Raw genomic sequence first — 22982 nt, forward strand, 5'->3', positions numbered from 1 at the left:
TGGATGTATTACATGTCCGTTATGGTGGTATGGAAGACATTCCTTCCTGAGTAAGAGGCTGTACCAGACCGTCCGCGGCCTCTGCAACTCAGCGATTTTATGATGTTCAGTTTTAAAATATCCTAAAACATGTCTATGAATAAAATTTATGAACTTTATACTGTAAGGAAATGGACTAAAATGTTAACTAATTATCTCTGGGTAGTGAGATTTATGGTGATTATTATTTTACACTCTTTGCTTACCTATATCTGCTAAATGTTTCGTAATGAATGTTAGAACATTTTAGAGAAAGCCCATTGAGGTAAAAGAAATTCTGTCTACACATACTTGAGAGTTAGCAGTGGATAAGGCACTAACATTTGAAACCACATTAGATTTTCTGATGAACTGAATTAAAAAGTCATCGTGACAAAATAACAGAAGGTAATTTCTGGCACTGCTTAACTCATAGAACCAAATCTTTTATGATTTTTTAAATCGATAACAAGAAAAAAATAACCACCTTGAACACTTCATTTTCTTCCTCTTTCAGCTGTTTTAAATTAAATTTAGGCATTGTGATACTGGACCATAATGATTAAAGGTGCGACAACATATAGACCTAATAGTCTTATTACAGCTTCTACCACTGATGAAAGCTGATTTTCCAAGAATCTCATCTCATTTTTGGGTTACTTTAAGCTCAAAGCAGTTTAAAGGCAAAACGTTTAAAACAAAACAAAAACAGAAAATGGAGAAATGCACAACTGTATTTTTTTGAGTGTACCTAAACTCAAAATTCAAATCAACACACGTAAAGGTCAGTAATCAAGCTGAACTACCGCACTGTGACGAGTCAGCAAGATTTAGCGCAGCCCCACCCGACCTTGAAAATAGAAAGATTCCTTCTGAAATAAGCCCAGGAGTGGCACTGAGAGTCCAGGTGCTGTAAGCACTCTGGGAAGTTTACGACAGCTTCGAATACTTTCTAGGAGGGCTGTACGCCTTCCCTGGCATAGAAGAGCCTCACGGGCACCAGGAAAGGCCAAGCGGAGTATACATTTTTATGCCCCTTAATTCTCTCAGTCCTAGATTTGCTTATGAGGCTTCCCATTCCTGGCGATGACATGCTCATGCACTCTGCATTTAGTTGGAATTGGATTTTATGCAGGAATGTTCCTCCTCTATTTGTGGATGTACTGTTGTTGTTGTTGTTATTGTTGTTGTTGCTTTTTAAGCAAGCTTCCCTCCAGTGGAACAGCAAGCTCTCCCGCTATTCCTTTGAGTGTCCCAGGTCTGTTTTGAATAAACGCTCTAATTGTTTTGAGATTCCGACATGAGATACTCATCATTTTACACTGATTAAATGGCTTCTTGATCATTCCTCCCAGCATTGGATGCCCACCAAAACTTTAAGGGTGACCAAAAGATGCCTTTGGAGTTTTTGTTCCCACAAACAGGCATCTATCTGATTTTTCTCTCCAGACAAAAGGTGGAAGCCAACGAGCTAACATAACACAGAAGCCTCAGGGGAGTTTTCGCTAGGTAAACTGGGTAATCTGTGTTGAATTTTCTCGTGTCCGCCTGGGCCAGGACCCCTGCTCCAGCCCACCTCCCTGCCTGCCACTCCCCACATGAGCCCCTTTGACCTTACACATTCACTGGAAACCCAGCTTCCCCTCCTCCGCCCCGCTCGCGGGATGACCTCATTCATTCCCTGGTTTCTTTCTTCATTTCCACTTCCTTTTTCCAACGAGCACACAGAACGGTCTTTTCCTTTTGAGTGGCTGACTTCATACTAGTAACCGATCACTCTGCTGTGTGTGTGTGAGTGTGAGGGTGAGTGTGTGTGTGTGTGTGTCCTCTACTCTACAAAACCCCGAAGCCCAGCATCCAGACTCCTAAACAGCGGGAGGCAGATGTTCTAACGTTTTTATAATATTTCAAATAAGATCATGCAATACTTTGCAGGCAGGAGGCTGCTTATTTCCAGAGGTGAGTTAGAGAGATGCTAATGGGCTAGAATTTTTCACGCAGGATCCAGGTCAGCAAAACTCAAACTGTTCAAATGTCTCTTCTCGTCGCATTCTGCGGGCTCCTCCTATATCTATGCAAATCATGATTTCTGTCCCCTTCGCCCTCTCTATATAATAGAGCCCTTGGCTACAGATGTGTGTGTGTATGTGTATATATCTGGAGGTATATGTAGGTATGTACACACACACACACACACACACACACACACACACACACACAGCAATGCAGAAGTGAAGCAGAAAAAGCCCTCTACTAGAAAGCAAGAGAAAAGAGCTAAGGTAAAACCTGAAGACTTAACTCTGTGCCTGTGCAGAAGCGACTGTTCTTCTCCAGCTTAAACGACCTCATCTGCAAAGCGAAAGGATACGGGTGGCACATTCTAGAGAAAGCAGAGTCTCATTGTAAAGGACGACGATGAAAGGAACGCCTTGTTTGGACTTGCAGAAAGGGACGAGGTCAGAATCATTCGTTAGTAACAATATAGAAAAGAAAAAAGGGTTTGAAGACAGGTACCTTGTCGAGTATTCGCTAAGGGAGACCTTTTCTCTACTTAAAGGTGTACGTAAATTGAATAATTATAGAGAATAGCTACCGCTCACGGAGTGCTGTTAATGCGCCAGGAACTTTTAATCACTTGAGGAATTTCCAACTCGTGTGAAAAAGGTGAAAGGGATGAAGAAGGAGCACAAATCGCCAGTTATAAAAACAGTCCCGGGGGTGGAAAGTGTAGCCCAGGGAGATTAGTCGAAAATATCATCACAACTGTGGACGGTGCCAGACAGGCCCTCGATTCATAGGAATGACCACTTCACAAGGCATATACACGTCTAATCCCTATATTGTGCACTTGAAACTAATGAAATATTTTATGTCAACTATAATTGAAAAATATTTTGTTTAATCTTAAAAAAAAAGATGTAAAAAACAATCTCACGTTTGCCCTAGGAGCGAAGTACTATTCTCATTTTAAAGACGGGGAAACTGAGACCCGGGGAAGTTATTTCTCTAGCTCAAGCTCACATAGTTCAGAAGTGGCAGAGCCAGATTTCAAATGAGACGATGACAGACAGACGTGTCATAGAGAGAAGTTTCTCTGGAGAGCTGGACAACTGCAGAAATCCCTGACACTCCAGGGATGTTGAGGCTAGTGAGGCAGATGATGAGTGTTGTGGGCTCTGGGAGCTGGGGACAGCCATCGCCATGGGCCCGCCAATCACCTCCTTCGGACATCTTCCCTTCCCATGTGCCCCCGGCCACTCTTGTCCCTTCCACATGGGACAGGACACAAGTGCCAATGTTAATGGCTGCAGAAAGATTAATGTAGGCGAATTATCTCCTATGACGCATGGATAAAATAGCCTAACGCACCATCTGAGAAGAGATAAAATACAGCGCGTGAGCAACAGCAAAGATTAGAGGGCAGTTTCTGACCCACAGCAAGTGATGCGGTTGTGTAAATGACTGTTCCGAGCTGCAAGCAACAGATGATAACACCCGCTCTACGGTCTGACACTTCATAATCCTACCAGGTCGGGGTGAAAGGCAGGAGGGGACAGCTAGCTGAGAAACCACACACACTGAGTCTAAAGAGAAAGTGAAATGTAATTCCACTAATTTGAAAAGAATGCCTTAGGTTTTTCTCTAGGTTTATCGGTTCATTATAGAAACCAACCCTTCCATCTCCCAAGAAGAAAGTGTCACTGACTCTCACTAATAGAGCATAAAATTCATTCCTGTAAGGTATATATATTTCTCTGCCTTAGTCAAGCCTTTTACTCAGAGTAGTGAGAAAGTCGGGGTTTTCAGTCTGCAAGTCCACTTCACCCTGAAGGCTCTCTGGGACTCAGGGCGCCACCTGAGAAGCAAATCCGAGCCCCTCCACACGCTCAGGTTACCTAGCGGATGGAAGAACAAAAGCAGGTATAGAAAACGTTCTACTTGATTGGACTTTTATGTCCATATTTGCTCAGGTAACAACACAATAAAAGCTGAGAACCAAGCACTATCTAAGTTAAACCACATACCTCTCCTAATGCCCAAATCTGTTGCCTTAAATATCACGTCTGTATACAGAACATCAGCTCATATGGTAAAAACTGCCGACTGTGCCACAGTAATACTCTAAGCCAGGGATCCCCAGGCTGCAGACCAGGACCAGTCCATGGCCTGTTAGGAACCGGGCCGCACAGCAGCAGGTGAGCGGCAGGTGGGCGAGCAAACTCCATCTGTATTTGCAGCCACTCCCCAGCACCAGAATCACCGCCTCAGCTCCACCTCAGATCATAATGGCATTAGAGTCTCATAGGAGCACCAGTCCCTGATGCCGAAAAGGTTAGGGACCGCTGTTCTAAGCTGCTCACAGGATACCAAACTCATCGCCACATTTCCTAGCCTTACACGCAGCAACGTGTGCACACGGGCTCCATTTGGGGTGACAGGGTGTAAAATGATGTCGTCAACGTCTCAGTCGTTTTCAACCCATAAGAAAGTCACTTCCCAGAGTTCCCTCAGTCCTCTTTATAAACTGGAACACATACATGCAGGTGTGCCATGGGAATGATGGGTGGGGAAGCTGGAAGGGCCCGCATCCGGGTACGACTTAGCGAGATGAGCACCATGCACTGCCTGGACTCACATCCTAAATATGACAAGAAACGTAAAAGAAAAAAAAATTCACATTTACTCTATTTTTGTAGTCTCTTGAGAAAGCAGCTTATTTGTAGCCTAACTCCATGAAATCTACTGGTTCACACCACGTACCCTAACTTAAATCCTCAGAAACAACATGGTCCAAGGGCGCTTTCTTAATGACTGTACCTCCACACTGACCAACATGGTAGCCACATGGGGAGACTGAGCCCTTGAAATGTGGCTCATGTGCCTGGAGAACTGAATTTTCAATTTTATTTAATTGTGGCTTAAGTTTTGACAGCCACATGTGGGAAGTTGACACATTATTGGACAATGTAATTATCTGGAACATCTAAAATTGTGAATATACAACAATTAGGAAGACCCATTACCATTATAGAAAGACCCATACTTTAAAGCTTAGAGTTTTTGTTAGAATGTTACAGAAGACTTCAACCCACGATTTCTCAGAATATAAACAGACTTTGAGCTAAGCCTAAAGTATGATGAGTTTAGGGTGGTATTGTCATTTTAAAGCTGACATGAGCTTATATTTCAACATGAAGGACACCTGGGATTCCTTTACACTATCATCAATGCATTTATCGTCCATAAAACTTAGACTCGGCAGATTATTTTTGTTGAGTAGATAAACGCAAAGCAGTTAGCAACAATCAGGCTAACCAATAAGTCACTATCTTTACTCCAACCCACAGAGACCCGGGACATTAAAACTTAATGTAGGGGTATCTGGAATACTTTCTGATCCATTCGGGTATTCATTTTTTAAAACTCCACATTGGAGAGGTCCAGTTTGCATTTATATTTAAAAACACTACAAAACTCCAGGAAAAACACTTGAACTATAAAAGAGACTAATGCCATTTGAAACATCCATCTGAAACATGTAACTGAGGCCCTGAATACAATTATGAGAAACAAATAAAGCAAACTGGGCAGTCTGCCCGGAGACAACAGTCAAATGTAAAGTTTGGAGAGAGACAGAAATGAAGGGTGGGCGCTAGGGCGAGAAGGGGATGGAAGAGGGGAACGGCCAGAGAGAAAGGGGGGAGCGTGGATGGGGAAGAGGGAGGGGCAAGGGGAAGGGGGGAGGAAGCACTGATCAACCAGAGCGGGACGAATAATAACATAGGAATGAAGGAGCCAATCAGACAGAGAAGTCTGGCCCAAAGCTTTAAATATATTCACAAAAGCCCTCATTTCAGCACTCTCGTGGGACATTTACATAGACACATACACAATTGACATGGTTTTGCCCCAGAGTGAGTTTATTAGTAATCGTAACGAGTGGACATTCCAGCCTCCATTGTTGGATGAATTTTAACAACAACGAAAACAGTAATTTTTATTTACTATTAAAAGCTTCAGAAAAATCCGAATCTTTGCTCAGTACAAAGAAATTCATCATGGCTTAAATATTTCACCAATCCAACTTTGGTGGTGAACACACAATGCAATATATATATGACGTATTCCTGAAGTGTACCCTTGAAACCTATAGAATTTTTACTAACCAATGGTACCCCAATAAATTTCATTTAATTTTTTTAAAAATAAAGCAATAACAAATGGAAGAAAATATTTGCAGCTCTATCATCCTCTAGCCTGCGAGCACAGGCAGAGTGAGGAGACATGTTCTTTCACAGGAATTTGGACATTTCTTTATGTTCTTTTTCCTAACAAGGCACATTGCACTTAGTTGTCTTGTAGGACCTGGAACCATAAAACGCAAGTGTCACAATAGTTTTAAGTCGAATGATAACCTCCACAGAGGAGCAGAATAATGGACTAAGGACTGAACTAGGAGATGTAGCTTCTAAATCTAACTCTGTCTTAGGTCAGCTGAGTAAGAATAATGATAACAATAATAATAGCGTCCTATTTAATTGAGTCTAAACTCCACCATCCCGCCACCATCACCGCCCGACTGACATCGTATTACCATCAATATTATCTTAAAACTGCTGTGGCAAATCGTACTATAATTCTGTGAAAACCTCCAGCTGCGCATTCTGACATCAAGAAAGCAGCAGCATCAATCAATCTATTAGATTTAATGAAATGCAGGTTATGTAAGACTGATGCATAGTGTTTGTTACAGGCCACGGTAATTTCACATCCACTAACTCGACCCATCTCTCAACAACTCTTCGTGGGAAAACTGTTATTGACTCCGTTTTCCAGAGGCAGAAACTGAGGCACAGAGAGGTTAAGTAACCTGCACACGATCACACAACTAGCGAATGGCAGAGCCAGTTCGAAACCCCGAAAGTCTGGCATGCAGGTCTGTGCTCTGAGCTACTATGCTCGCTGCTGCACACAGTGTGGGACTTTTTTACACAAGTCTCTCTAGCATTCGGTACTTCGCTTCCCAAAAAGGAGGGCACAGGACCAAGTCATCTCTCGAGTCCCACCCAGCTTTAAAACTTAGGGTTGTCTGACATAAAAGAGAATATATCACATCCCCTTGTAGGACAGATGCCATAGTATTCAAGAAATTAATAATATTTCATTTTAATTGTATTTCTTAAGTTCTTTATAGAAGGATACTAGACGTATTTCCAGTTACAGAAAAAAAATACAAACTAATAGGACAAAACTGGAGCGTTTCTGTTCTTGAACAATGGTCATTTTAACTATAGCAAATATTATCCTTTTGGAAACCCTGTCACTACTTGGGTATCACCTTCCGTCCAATTCAGCTGTCTTCTTCAATTTCTGTAGTGTTGTACATCAGGGGACAAACTCAAATCACAGCAAATTAATGTGCCAGGATCCGGCACATAGCATCCAACTGGATCTTGTGACTACCGATACAGGAACAATAAAGGACACATACACGTACACATTGCACACAGACACACATGCCACTTCTGGGTATGAATAGTATTTCGCATTAAATCGGGGACTCTTAAAACAAAGGAATTGTCTCCACCAATCTTAGAGCCATTAAAAAAAAGTCCGCTGTTGTATGAAATGGCATGGAACACCACGAATCAGAGTGTTACTCCCTATGACACCAGGTTTGTCTGCAAATCACACAAACGCCTCATCTCTCTGCTTCCTAGGAAGGTCCATATTTGCCATAATAAAAACATAGCTCAGACTCTTTTTCAGATCTTTCATGCGAGCAGGACTCAAAAATGAAAACTTCACAAAAAATAAACCACATTCTAACTTCCCTCCAAGTGCTGATCTGAAGGGATTGTCCAAAAGAGAGAGAAACGGAGCATAACTTAGGCTGCTCGTATGACAACTTCTCGCTATAGACAGGGATTTTATGTTTTAAAAATGAATTCCAAAAACAATGTTCTAAGCTTCTGGCAAAATTTATTCATAGCCAGTTCACCACGCTCCAGGATCCAATCAGGAGAATCTAGAAGTCGTGCGAAAGTAGCATTTGAGGTAAATACTGGCTTAGCTAAAACTGAACCTCTATTGAGACTGTCCACCTTGCAAGTAATAGGGCCCACATTTTAACTCGGGCTGTTTGGTCCCAAAGCTGCTTAACCGGTAGCCCTCGCCCCTCTCCCCGCCCACCCCTGTGGTGGCTCCCTCACCAGACTCAGAATTCCTAGAGGACGAGCTAACGTTTTGTTCATCACGGTATCTCTTGGGCAGGCCAAACAGGGTGCTGACACATAGAAGATTCATGAATATCTCTGCTGGCTAAATGAATTAGCCAAAGAATGAACAATGCGGATGAACAAATGCCCAAGTGTAGCCGTCCCTGAAAAATTCTCTCAGATCCTGGGTGGTGATGACTAAAGGAGAGATGAGAAGCCAAACCAAAGTCCTGGCCTTGAGAAGCGACTCGATGGAAACGTGGCTCCATCAGAAAGTTAAGGTGTGTGAGTTAATACGGCCCCTAACCTCCCAAGCCAGAAGGCAGAGTCTTTCTAGAATCTTCCATCTCGCTCATCCCCTTCGGCCAAGTCCTTCGACCTTGTTTCCATCGGTGAAAACCACGCCCTCACCCTGCTCCCACCACACGCTACCGGTAGGCAGGCTCTCAGTGGGGCTCAGTGAATAGCATCCCCTTCTCCCACCCAGGTTCAAATCAAGTTGAGAAACAATTCTGTTACAGACGCTGCAGATGGAAAGAAAAATGGCATCTTTATTTCTAAGAACTCTAGTTCAGAAGTTGCGGTTTTAGGGCTACATCCGAGTGGCTAATACTGAATCCAAGCGTTGGCAGCATGAGACCAGAGCTGGTCTATGTGTGGGCAGAAGAGTTCTCCCGGAGGGCAGCTCTCATCCAAGAGGAAAACAGTGGAACTGAGATGTCGACTTGATTTCTTCCAAATTTACCAACCAGGGAAGTACTCCAGGACGGGAGTGATATTAATGACACTCCTGTCACATGGAAGTAAGCACAAGGAGCAGAAAAAGTCACCCATGTGCCTCTTCAGGGATCTCCCTATATCCGTCTAAGGCAGCCTCTGCCAAAGACGGGCCGCTGGCTCTCTCCTGCCATCCACCTGCCTCCCCACTGCCTTCGTGGCCATGTGAAGCTGCCTACCTCTTCAGGTGTGAGGCTCAACTCAGATCATCCTCTTTCTTTGCACCTTACCCACTAATTCCTGCCTCCTTGTCTGACTTTATTGTTCTGACTGCCTCCTTCTCAGCCACAACCATCAAGCCCTTACTCGTCTTTCCAGACTCAGTTCAAGGTCATCTCGGATAAGAAACCCTTGAGAACATCCCTAGCTAAAGCTCGCCATAGCCAGGTTGGTATCTCCCATCACATGCTCTAGTTTGCTACGCACGGCTTCTCTAGTACTTCATTATATTCCATTCAGCAGACTGTAGACCTCTGAAGTCAAGAACAATTTCTTATATTTTTGACCCCCCCACTATACAGCAGCTTCTGCTACATAAAAACCGATGAATACTTATCAGATTAGAGAGATACAAGTAGTAAAACAAAAAGTAGGACAGAAAAATTCCATACAAATAATATGCCACGAAGGTTCACAGGGAAGAAAGAGCAAACCTGACATATTTCCTCAAAGTAAGGGGTTAAGCATTATAAATGAAGGTATATGAGAAATTACAGAAAATGTCATTTTAAAAAGTTAGCACTGAAATAAGCCAGATTCGATGGGTAAACACATGGAAAGAATATTGTAAAGGGAAAAAAAAAAAACAGCAAGGAAAAAGACACAAATCTAGGACAACGAAAGGTACACTTGGGGAACACTAAGGTCCCCGGTTTGGCCAGGGTATGGGGTGTACCTAGAAAGCGGCCTGACAGAAAGCTGGAGGGCGGATCTGGCGACGGTGTACGTCAGGTTCTGAGGACCAAATAAAATAGACTTTGACTTAATTCACAGACAATGGGAGTCGAAGAACGTTTCCTAAAAGAGTAGCTGGTTAATGATGCCAATGAAATTATATAAAATCTGGATCCTGTAGTAGTGATAATAATAATTTGTTTTTCAATTACTTCCAAATTTCTCAGGATCACAGTGACTGTGGGCTTACAATAGTCTGATAATCTCCGTGGAACCTTATTTGGGCATAATAAAATGAGTAATAAACTATTTAGGATGATCATGAGACTACGTATTAATTTGTAGTCATTTTTCATTTTGCTTATGGCTCTTTCAACACACTCCTGCATGTTTCATCTACCTAACGACTCTGTACTAGCCACTGGTTTATCGTGCAACAAGCACTGTCAATTTCCCAATTCTCTTAATAGCCAATAACACGAAATGCTGATTTTAGGCGACAGCAACTGACCATCTGTTTCTACTTCACTATGTCTTCTTCGCTATTCTACTACCAACGACAGTGAGCTTCAGAGATCACCCTTCAAAGACTAGTAGACAAGCAGCAAGAGGACCACACAGGAATGACTGCGATGTCCAATTTCAGTGCCAGAGCTGAACAAATGGGTCAGACAGATAAATGGTCTCTAGACCCACCTGCAGTCAGTTCTGAGTTACAGCAGCTGAACAACGCTGAACAAATTCCAAGATGGCTCTTCAAAAATAGCCCCAGTAGCAGAAGCTGGGAACTGTAAGCTTGTTTTTGCTGCTCTGCCGACTAGCTAAACAGCATGGGTCAAGTCTCTTTTGTATTGGGCTTGATTTCCTAATCTATACAATGACAGGAATAAACAGTGACCCCAAGCAGGAAACCAGTGCATGTCTATTAACTTTCAGCTGAAGACTCCCTTTGAAGGGTGGCTGAGATTGAGGAAGACGATGTTCCCAGCAGTGGCATCCTGCCCTTGACCACTGCCAGAATGGCACTCCGTTCCAACGTCTCCATTGTCTTATTTTGGGTTCCCTAGTAAACACTCTCTGAGATGATGTGAAGTGCAGGCAGTTTATAGAGAAGTCCCCTTAGGACCACATCTATGAAAGGCAAGGGAGAGGCATACTGGGCAAACACAGAAGTCTGTGATACAGCTGTTACACAGGATTCGGCCAATCCCATAGGGAGCTCTGGACTCAACATGGTTCTTCAGGGGGGCCCAAATTGTATCTTCTCCTGAACTCTAGTCATCGGATGGGGGCTGCTCCCTTGCCTTGCGTAAGAGTAATTTCTGGTGAAACGCTGGGCTTTGATCCATCAGGGCAAGTCTCTATGCAGGTGGGAGTATGAGCAGGTCATTCCTTGAGGGCTAACTGGACAGAGAAGCAGGACAGCCAATAGATTCACCTGGCGTCTTCTGACAGTAAGGAAAAATGGAGAAGCATGGTGAAGAAGAGATGTATTAAAAATAAACAGCTAGACTAAGAATAAGAAAATCAACGTGACTATCCTAAAGCCTTGCTATCTGTATTACCTTGGCAAAGCTGTTTCATTTCTTTACGCTTGCTTCTCGTTCTTTGTAAGGTTATCTGAGGTCATTTTCACCACAAAGATATCCATGATTCTATTCCATATTTTATTCTTGGTCAATGTCCAAAGCCCTTCGTTATTTACCACAAGGCTTACAAATATCTCTAAGGAAAAAAAAAAAAACCCACACATATCAAAAATCCCCAGGAAAATCTGTAATTCATCTTCGTTAAGTGTGAGAAGATGATCAGCAGGAGCAGCAAATTCAAATCTGCACGTGACAGTGGACACACAGTAACCCCAAGATGAAATTAGATTTGCAGGCAGCAGCTTGGGGATTTTGACATTAGACCAAACACAATTATTCAGTTAGTTATATCTTTATTACCCATGCTCCCCCTTGTGAGGCAATTTTCCTTATTGGAAGTAAAGCAACCCCAACCAAAGCATTTAAAAATGATACTTTTCCTGTTCTTATTAGCCCGTATCAGAGAAATGACTATTCGAAGCACAACCAGGGGGAAAGAGCTGGCTTTTTATTACACGGTTCACGTTGTCATGGCCTTAGGAGTAGAGAAGGACTCTCCAAGGAAAGACTGTTTCTCAAAACAAATTACCTTGCAGGGTAATCAACAGGAGAGATCTTCCAAGAGAGATAGAAAATAGAGAAAATCATTAAAATATAATGAACTAAGCAAAGTGGATGCAGAACAAGATATGAAAAGTAAGCTGTTCAGGACAGAAACGCCATGCCTTAAAATGCACTTTCATAGCAATACGTTGAATATTCATTGTCCAAACGGGGCTACGTAAATCTTTCCAACCAATGAAGCAGCTGTTGATCTTTAAAATTTAAAAAAAAAAAAAATGGGCATATGAATGTTGCCTATATATCTGAATTAATACTCTAGCACTTCAAAACAAATATCAACAAAAAGCTTGGTGTCACGCAGAGTAAAATCCCCACCAATGAGGTATTATATCCACTCATCTGACCTGAACATACATACATTCAGATAAACAAACTAAAACATACGATTCCAAGCAAAATCACGTCACAGAACCATTTCAAGTCAAGTCCTCTGTTGATAAAGCAGTCACCTCTACTCCAAGTTCCATCTCAGAAAGCTCAGATGGTTGGGCTATTTGCTTCTTCTTTTGCTTGATTCTTAAGGTGCCCGACCCCTTGTCTGAAGCTGTTCCTCTAACAGATACAAAATTATTAAAGAAACAAATGATGCTTTAATTTTCATTGTATTTCTTAAATCCCTTATGGAATATGTATTTCTCTCCATTTACAGAAAGAAATAGATGTGAGAAATAATGGACTTTGCTTAATTTATACCAAAGGGTTACTTAAATATAGTCTTACATGCACACATCCATACACCCTCCAGCTCAATCTTTTTTTTCTTTCTCAAATTGACTATTTCACTTCTGGTTTTAGGAATATGGGAAGCCAGAGACTGAATATCTACTAGAAACCTTTCCAAGCATACCAAACATACATAACTTTTATATTTTGTATAACAAAAGGAGAAAAATAGAGATGTGATAAAGTAGGTCAATATATTAATTCGAAAGGATTCAAAATCCTGACCCTTTAATCCAGAAACAGAAGGAATGATTAATTAATTTAAAGATCAAATATTTAAAATGTTTTCTAAATTACTGATTCACTAAAATTAACTTTAATTTCAATCAACTGAAACAAATATTACCAAACAATATAATTTTCAATAAAAAATACGGTAGCAGTCTACTCAATAATAACCATTAAAAATAGTTAGGTCAACTATAAAGTACTATAAAGCAGTGAAGCTGAAATTTCTTCAGCGATGCCAAAAGTACATATTTCATTTTTCCTAAATACACAAGTTAAACTATTTTCATCCATAAAAAGATGGAACCGCATTGTTAAAAATAACAGGCCAAGCTAGAAAGAATATCTTCAGAAGAAAACATGTCCAGAGAAACTTTTTAAGAGTAAAATGTCAAAGTCTAAGAAAAGTTCATGGAAAATATGAGAGGATTTTCATAAGTTTTTTTTAAGATCCAATAAAGGTCATAGCCCCACATTCTTCTTTATTTAATTGTTTAACAAAAAATATACTGAGGACCTACTATGTGAATAGGGTTATATTCATGTTGGGGTGAGCATGTGGTAGGATGAGCAATGAATAAATACAAAGAAATAGGAAGTTTTAAAAACAGATTAAACTAGAGGATAGTGAAGGAATTAAAGACTAAATGATCAAGATGGATTCCTGTCACAACCATGACAAAACCTCAATGACTTTTGATATGAACTCATCCTAAAGGGCTTGTCCCAGGACCTGAACCCTCCAAAGACGTCTCAGAAATACAGTTATTCAACAGCAAAGGCCACAAGAAGAGAATCAGGACTCCTGAGATGCTGAGGATCCCCAATTTTAGAGATCCCCAATTTTACTGCTAATCTTCCCAGCTGGAAAATAACTTGAGCATCGCAAGGGGAGATTTTTAGAGGGAAACACCCCCTCAAAGCCCCAGCTGAGTTTTTCCAATGAGCGAGTACGCTCTAACGAATAATGTCACCGTGTCATGAACATTTATCTAACAATGATTCGCTCTGCATTCGCGCCATAATCATTTTATCACTGTGCGGCTGCCGCCCTGCGCCCTGGCACAGATCTGTGGCCTGAGATGACCAGTAGGTGCCAGGCTTCTCTACCAGTAAAACCGCGAAAGCGGCAAAAGGACCCATGCTTGCAGATCCCCACTTGCACCCTTAGGTGTAAGTGACGTAAAATACTCAAGAATACCTGGTGAAAATCCTCTAACGTGATTATATTGTTTTCTTAAAGCTCCTAAAGGAGAATAATGATATAATGGAAAGTATGCTAAATTTAAAATCAGAATGACCCCATCTAACCTTCACTGTGAAATCGAGGCAAGTCATTTAATCTTCAAGACCTCGGTTTCCTTACCTATAAACTCAGGATAATAACAAACACTCTTCCGAGAGTCCCTGTGATGATAAATAAGATTAATTTCTAAAATGCTGTGTAGTTCCCAAAGCAATTTTCTGGGCATACTCATGTCTCTCAGGGGTTGGCAAAAGGGCAAATACTCAAGTAGTTATTAGAATAATTCTCCATATTAGCGGCTGTCTCAAATCCACAGTTTTGACACCAGAGGGAAATATCAGATCTGAATTATAAACTATTTATGGAGGAAAGAAAATGTGTGCATCTTTCTCTGTCCTTCGTTAGCTTTGGTATGTGAGCAGGTACCAAGGTTATCTTAGGTATAGGGCTAGCCTAGAACAAAGACAACTAAAACTTCATAATGCTCTGAACAATCAGGAGGATGGCCTATCAATTCTATTTTGCACCCTGTAGATGCTAAAGAATATGCTAATTATTTAACATGCTACAGTTATTATAGACACTGGATAGCCTGCCAATTTGTCAGCAGATTGTTGCCTAATGAGCAGTTAATTTGTCCTTGGAAGAGCCAGGCAAAAAGAGTTGAAAGTTTCCTTCAAAAGATATCTTTCGTTTTTGGACTCCTAATCTAGAAAACTTTTTGTTGTTGTTTTAAGGGCAACCTCTCAGTTACTGCAATTCTTTGAGGCACACATGCAAAACCAAGACTGGGGAAAAGTTTTGGCTGTAACCACACTGACAAGGTCATGGGCATGGTGGGGAGGGGTGTAGTACCCGGCACAGGCTTGGGGATTTCAGGTGTGACCGGGCCACTCACTGGCTGTGTGTCACTTGCGGGCAGGGGTTAGTCCGCCTCTATGCCTCCGTGGTGGCATCTTTAAAATGTGATCCTCAGGGCCCGCTACCCTGGCTTCTATGAACTACAGGAATGAGTCTGTCATGTTCTATCTCAGAGGGGGAAGTGACACATCCTAAGTGCTCATTACCTGTTAACTCCTATTATTAAAATGGCCAATAAGCTAAGAAACTTGGCAAGAGCCAAGCCTATCAAGTATCTATTAATAATTGTTTTTGTTCCATGAGCTGAGATGTTTTGAAGGAGAGCTGAGGAGAACATTAAGACTGGTCTTTACGGGAGGAGGCAATCGAGGCGCTAATTCCCATCCTCCTAATGTGTTCTCTTCTTCTCTCTCCTTGTTCTAACGTTCCTGACACTCCATCTCCAGTCTCTGCCCCATTCTTCCTCTTCCTGGGGTGTGAACTACCTCTGACAGGTTGAACTTGTAAGACCTGGCCTCTGTCTTAGATTTAACTCAGATGCTCCTACAATTGGACTCAAGTACTCAACTGATCAAAAGGTTCAACTGCACCTATAAGCAGCTTTGCCTGACTTCTCCATCTTGCCAAAAAGTGGGTTCCTTGCAGCCAGAAGGTCAATCCGAAGTATAAGAAAAATTTCTGAAATTTTTCTCTAGAACTTTTGATTCTCTTTCCACCGCTACATCTGCCTGGAAGGGAAAAAAAAAAAATGCAGCACAGGAATTTACCACAGAAAGGGTAGCAAACAAAACATATTTTAATAACATTTCTACGCATTGCTCGGGGCTTCTAAAGTCACAATTACAAGTTCGTGCAGCATTAACAACTGGTTTTCATTTCATTACTGGTTTAGAATTTAAATAGGAAATGATAGAGGGAGTGTATCTAATGCACGACCTAATACAGATTTGCGGCTCCAGACACAGTCCTCACTGCTCCCAACGCGGATTGGGGAAAACAATGGCCGTACGTTTGTTTATATTTCATTACTGAGAAAATTCGGAGATGGCTAATGTCAGAAACTTCATGTCAGAAGTTTCACAGCTGTACATCTTTGGGTTTTAACTAGCACATGTGAAAGTGTCTGCCCACGCCCACGGCTTCCATTCTCCTTGGTGCAGTGTTGCAGGCTTGGGAAGGACCCAGGCTGGTCAGGTTATTTCTGTCCCTCCTCTGAGGCTTTCCCAAGTCCTCACTTATAAAACTCACAGGATTCACTTCCTGTGAAACAAACCAGATGAAAAGCAGAACATAAAGATTATCAGGAACAATTAGGGAAAGTCTCTTAACAAAATATTTAGTTTTCCCCAAACGGGTAAGCTCCTCCTCCTCCAATTCACCTGCTTTGTGACAGTTGTTTTGGAGAACACGAGCATCCTTAGATATTTTGGGAACTGCAGCCACTGTCCAGAAGTGTCATTCTTTAGCGTCACTCTGTTCTTACGCACGCTTCCTCCTTGTCACTTCCGTCCACACTTAGCACATTGCACAAGTGGGCTCCTCCTGGGAGCGTCCACTTACCTTGCTCTGAGATCCCTGGCCTCCCCGCTCACTGTTCAGACCCGGAACCTGCAGAGCAAGTCCTATTCAACCTAGAGATTTCAGGCAGTGACCAAAAGGAAGAAGAGGTCCAAGCTTCTATAACCAGAACAGAAAAACAAGGCTACATTCTGGGAAAGTTCAGCTGCCGTGAACTTTGTCACCACATGGGATCTGCCGCTGCTCTGGCCCACTCGCAGGAGACACTGGGCTGCACAAAAGTGTGCCAGAGCATTCTGTATCTTCCAATCAGATAACACTAACCAATAACAATTAAAAGTCTTATGTGCAAAGTTGAAATATTCAAGATTCTCAACATAAGCACAACTAAGGGTCTTGCTTCAAGTTCAGTAGATCTACATGTTTTAGGATGATAATAAAAGTAACAGTAACGCTATGAGTGGAATCTAAATCCATTATGCACTAAAAACGAGACAAGTCATTTTTCAAACCCAATTTTTGGTGAAGGAGGTCATATCCCATAGAACGCAGGGAAATAAATAAAACCAGTAGGTTTTCCAATTAATATCTAAATATATCTAGATAGACAAAAACACACAGAGAATGAATCAACCCAGAGAAAGTGAGTGGAGCGCTTTTAACAACTAAAAGGGAGCGCTTTTAACAACTAAAATGCTAGAGATGTATTTGAGGGAGAAAAAAAGTAGCAATATGACTGGGAATGAAACAATAACACTTTATCGAACGTAACAATCGCACATGACAGAATGTTTGCTGGGGAACTTGGTGTAGGGTCCTATAGCAGACCTCTCACTGAACGCAGAAATCTCTGGAACATCCTATACTGTGCTCATGGCCCTCCCTTCTCGCTTCCTCATCAGGTAGCCTGTCTCATGAGAACAGCTCTCAACACCACAGACATCTTCCTCAGACTGAGCCAAATCTACCTGCTAGTAACTTACACGCATTGGTCTTTGAGCAGCTCTCCGAAATCCAATTTTCAACATGTCAGCTTTCCAAATGTCGCTTTTAATGTATCAAGTTTCTAAACTTCATTTATCCCTTCATTATTCAAAGAACTTATTCACTCTAGATTTGATTCATAACGTGTCATATATTTTAAAACATCCCTCACACCATCTTAAGATACATGCTATCTAGAAGTTTCCACTAGTCAAACAGTCAAGCCAAGTTGTTCAAGCAGCTTTCAGAGACGCCAGTCTATAAGGGTTAAGGGCAAAAATGATGATTAATTACTCAAAATCAACCCAGAATTCATTCTGTTTCAAAGGGACAGAGGAAATTAACACAAAGTTTTTGTGAGTGGATTCTCAAGGGGAAAGAAAAGTTACCACTCTTTTCTCATTTTAAATGTACAAAAAGATCCCCCAAATCTCTGAAAACGTCTTCTTATCGTCAGACCAGAGATGATATCGTTAACTGCATTAATGCTTTGATATGAACCGAACAGTAGAATGAGTATCATTTGTCTTCTGATTTTTATCAGAATGAAATTATTCACTGGAGGCAAAAGACAAAAACATACTGCCAACAAAAATTACAGAGACCTTTGGCAGCATCTTTACACATCCAGAAAGTCGAAAGTCAGGCAACATCAGCCATTCTCAGCAAGAAGAGCAAGCCCTAGGCTCCGCGCACCTCCCATCAGTCAGAAAATAGCTGATATCATCGGACAAAAGGTATTTGAGAAGAACGCTAAGCAAAAAATACGCCCAGTGGCCAGACTAACTTTGTTCTATTGTAGCTGCCGGTTTATAGAAGACTGAAGTGTTACCTTTGCATAAAATGATGATTCAAGTCCTCCGGCTTAAAGAGTTACCACTTCGGTATAACACAAGGGTTCCAAGTAACAGTCAACATGCTCCCTGCTCCCAAGGTGACTACTCTAGAACTGCAAAACCCTCTTCCTCCCCATAATCTTAACCTGACAATTTATTTAGAGACCTTAGCCCCTTGGAATGTATCACACGGTTTACTGAATTATCCTGAGAGCGTGTGCACACGTGTGTTAATCATTCCACTTTCCCTCCCTACATACACACACACACACACACGACAAGATAAGAGTGACAAGGACAGAATCTTTTTCCATTGACCAATATTTCCAAGGAACCTAGAAGGCCTTTCAGCACGTAGTAGGAAATAAGTCCACATATACTGGTTGAATAATGAATAAAGGACTCAGTATGGCTCAACTCGGCCTTGAGTCCCAATTCCAACTACACCAGCTATAGGACCTATTTTCCTGATCTGTAAAATGGGAACCTTAGGAGAACCTGTCACTTAGGATCCTTGTGAGGATTAAGTGAGTCGGTGTGTGTCAAGGGCTAGAATCAGGCCAGCTTATAGTAAGCATTCAATAAACTTTAGCTGCCATCGTCATTATTAAATTTCAAGTTATATCCCTCAAGGTGGTGATGGATATGTGATGATTTACGAGATGGCAGGCAACTGGCTCTCCTCACATCTGACAGCGCAGATCTGAGATGGTGAATAGGGAACCATGGCTCCTGATGGAGCAGCAGAGCTACCAAGGGTCAATCCCCATCACTGTGCCCTCATCAGCTCCAATCCAATGGTACACACGGTTTTGCAAAGGAGCTGTTAACAGTATAGTATTACTGCCTCAGACCTGCTGGAGTAGAATAAACACTGAGTAATCGATGGTGAGACTCAGAAACCTTAAAAGGCAGGGAAGGCAGAGCCTCTCTTCCTACTCAACAGAAAGATTTGTTTATTTGGCTTAACTGGAGCCCAAGCTAATGGTTCTGATGGCTTCGAATAACCACAGCTTACTCTCCAGATTTCTACACAGGGGCTGAAACTCACACCTTGTGAAATAAGATAAAGACTAAAAACAGCCTTCTACTGGAGAATTTACCAGAACGTTCTCATCATCATTTAGACATTCGCTTATGTTTCTTAGAAAGCTAAGTATCAGCCATGATACGGTAACTTTTCCCTGGAGCAAAATCCAAGTCAGCAGAATGGTTGCAAATAAAATCGTTAAGTGCGCTGGAAGCACTTATTGGTTTACACATACCTTTAATCTAGGGGAAAAAGCAAGGATTTCAGGACTGAGTGAGGAGAGGAGATGAAAATGAGTGAGGAAGACAGAGATGAGGGACAAACAAAATGACAGAGGGGCGAGGGGCATTTACTGACCTCATGGCCCTAAGTTTTAACTTCCCCGTTTACTACAACATGTCTCCACAGGACTAGTCTCCTCCCTCAAGTAGTCCCACAAGAGCAAAATAAAATGAATGACTCCCATGCTCAAGGATTAGATTATGACAAATTATGCCAACAGGAGTTTTTATCCTCATTCTAGAGAAGAAAGACCCCAAGATTTCAAGGAATTGCGCAAGGTCACAGTAGCCAAGCTGAAGCTGGAATCAGATTTCCAGACTCCCAAGTCAAGGCTCTGTGCTCTACACAGGAACCTCTCTCTCCAAACCCCAATGCGCATGTGATAAATGATTCAGCTGTTCCTGGAGGAACCCAATCTGCACTTTTGACAAGCTCCCAGGTGCTGCAGAGGCTGCCGGTCCTCGATTACCCAGAGCAGCAAGTCTCGGCCCCATTTCACCTGCTCAGGTTAAGTCTGGGGAAATAATTTTAATTAAATTAAAAAAAGGTGTTTTCCAGGAGCAAGAGAAAGCGAGATTACATATAAGATACTGAAGTTTTAAACATTCTAAAAACTCAACACTATGTGTAAAATTTAAGGGGCATTACATTTACATGGTAGTGTCAACTGTAAAATATACTTAAATAGCAGATTTTTAAAGCATACATGAACACCAGTGTTTTAGAGTTGAGAAATAGCTCACTGCGGTCTATGGCTATGCTTTTATTTATAATTTCCTCATTATGTTTGAAATATACCACATGTAAAATGCACTAAACCTATTAAAACGGTCTTAATTCTCAGCCTCTTTTGATAATCGAGATACTATGCCTAGGGGTTGCCTTCACTTTTTTTTTTTTTTGGAATTTGACATTTTAAGTAAGCCCCACGGCACTATGTCAAATTCCAACAGGTATATCTGCATAGAATTCCCTTCCAATAACACAAAGTTGAGCATACCCACCGACATGTATTAGAACTCAATTTACAAGCGACCCAGTCTGAGAGACAGAGATTTTTTTTAAGTTTCTGTTACTTCTATTTCTCTCATTTTGCCTCGCCTATCAGAGGAATCTCTGTGTATCTGAAGAGAGCTGATGTAAAGAAAACACAATGTGTCCGCTCCAGCCCAAACTCAGTCAACCTCCCAAAGCTTCCTATTGGTCCCCTTGAATCAGCTGAGCCCAAGAGGTTTTTCCTATAAAACGTCCACAGTGTATCTAAATCTGATCCCAGCAAAAATTCACTTCAGCTGAAGTGAAAATGCAGAGGTAGCATTTACGGATAACAGCTGGAGAACATTAGCTCTCTGTCTCTCCTTTTCTCTCCCAAGGGTTGAAAACTCTGCTGTTCAGACAGGAAGTCGTCATACACCACACACTGCACAATACGAGAACTCTGGGACAGAAGAACAAGTTGCAGAGGATTAGGGGGAGTGTGGAGAGGTTTTGTTCAAGAAAACAGAGCAGTGACTCTGTGTACCTCTGGGGTGTCCTTTCCTCCCACAGTGTTCAGGTAGCATAATGCACTCACACCCAGAACTGACTGGCACACACTTCATTTCCTGAAAGCTTTTTAACAACTCAGAGTAAGAAGGCTTAATCTTCCATTTTTCCGCAATTTTTTAAAACATGAACTCCAAGAAGTTTTGGGGGGTGGCCAAGATTCTCTAATAATCTTTTTTGGCACACTTTCACATTTGCTATCTAAAAAGACAACCTTTTAACTTTAAAAAAAAAATGAAATTGTCAAAAATAAGGAAAAATATGTATTTCGCATATATGCAGAATTCAAAACATGATGATCTGGGAGAAGACGACTTAAACAAAAGATTCTAGTGGATATGGTTTTTTAGGATCGGTTTCTGCTGTAATTTTACAAAGCTGCTGAAAACGAACACAGCCACAAACACGAGGAGAGACAGCCACACGCTGTGGCCAAGGCTCAAAGTTTTGAGTAGGATGATGGGAGTTTCCCAAACACCACATGCTAAATAGCCATTCTGCATTCCGACCCGTCTGCAGGCGCTGGACACCGTTGTAACCGCCTGTCCTCTGGGGGCGGGCTGTAAAAACCGACCCCGTCTCTTCCACGCCCCTCCAGCCAAGTTCACGAAAGACCAACCTTCCTTAACTTTTGCACTGCGAAAATGCCTTTGCCATATGCATATCAGGGGCATGCTGTTAATCAACGGGGTGACAACACTACGGTTTTATGCAAAGAGGGGGAGGAGGGGCGAGGGGGGAAGCCAACCCACACATCCATCATCGTTTTAGGAGTAGGTGGAGTTTAAATTTTCTCCAACTTCCAAGTTCCCAGTTGACAGGCAATATTTCTGTGCAATTCCCAGCCCCAAGGAACAGATGGTCCTTTGCCCCTCTTGAGCCCCAAGAGAGGCCAGACAAAGCCCCCCGCCACTCCTCACCACACAAGGCCCATAGGTGACCAGCTTCATGAAGCTGTCAGCCCAGAGGCAATGAGCAGAGTACGGAAACTTAACTACTTCTTCTAGAAGTTTTCCTGCTACAGGAAAGTCCAGTGGACTGGAGCACAAAGGCCTGAGAAAGTTTCACTGAGTTAATTTTGAAAAACGTCTTCTCCCATGTGCCAAACCATCACCCTAAATCCTAAATGCCCAGGGGAGGGAAGCTGAGGCACACGCGTTCAGAAACATGGCAGCAAGGTAACTTGAGCCGTCCCAAAGACAACCTGGGAAGTTGTTTAAAGGGACCCCCACGGCCGGAGAGCATCCTCGGGGCGCCTGAGCACCCAGTGCCAAAAGGGAAGGTGACGGCGCCGACAGGGTGTCAGATGGGTGTGCGCCAAGGCAGTGGGCGAGAACCTGCCTTCCCAGACCGGAGGGCCAGGGGAAGGGGCGGGGTGGATCTGGGAGAGCGGGGAGCGGCGGCCCACTCACCCTCACTGCCGTACTGTTTGCCATTGTTCGCGCCCATCCTGCCGCCGTCATGCTCGCCGTCTCCCGGGACACTCCATCGCTGGGGCGCACTGCCTGCGCGCTGCGCCCGAGGAAAGCCCGCGCGCCGGGACCGTCAGCTGCGCATAGCCCACGCTCCGGGACTGAGGTCCTGCCGGGAGCGGCCCCCGCACGCCGC

General features: G+C 42.5%; 1 protein-coding gene and 1 long non-coding RNA gene across 2 annotated transcripts in view; both read right to left on the reverse strand.

The window, feature by feature from the left end:
* The window catches only part of FBXL7 (F-box and leucine rich repeat protein 7), a 339122-nt gene extending 316146 nt beyond the window's left edge, over window positions 1–22976 (reverse strand). Inside the window, exon 1 of the mRNA XM_006907126.3 lies at window positions 22787–22976. Coding sequence (XP_006907188.2) covers window positions 22787–22823 — 37 coding nt within the window. The 5' untranslated portion in view covers window positions 22824–22976. The remainder of the gene's footprint in view (window positions 1–22786) is intronic.
* On the reverse strand, window positions 5573–15902 carry LOC112475818. Its single transcript, XR_003044893.1, has 3 exons — window positions 15748–15902; window positions 11474–11633; window positions 5573–11356 (listed from the first exon to the last, which is right to left on the reverse strand). It is a non-coding gene; the product is annotated as an uncharacterized LOC112475818 (long non-coding RNA).
* Window positions 22977–22982: the final 6 nt, after the last annotated feature.

This window comes from Pteropus alecto, unplaced genomic scaffold (assembly GCF_000325575.1).
Source record: "Pteropus alecto unplaced genomic scaffold, ASM32557v1 scaffold152, whole genome shotgun sequence".
Lineage (NCBI taxonomy): Eukaryota > Metazoa > Chordata > Mammalia > Chiroptera > Pteropodidae > Pteropus > Pteropus alecto.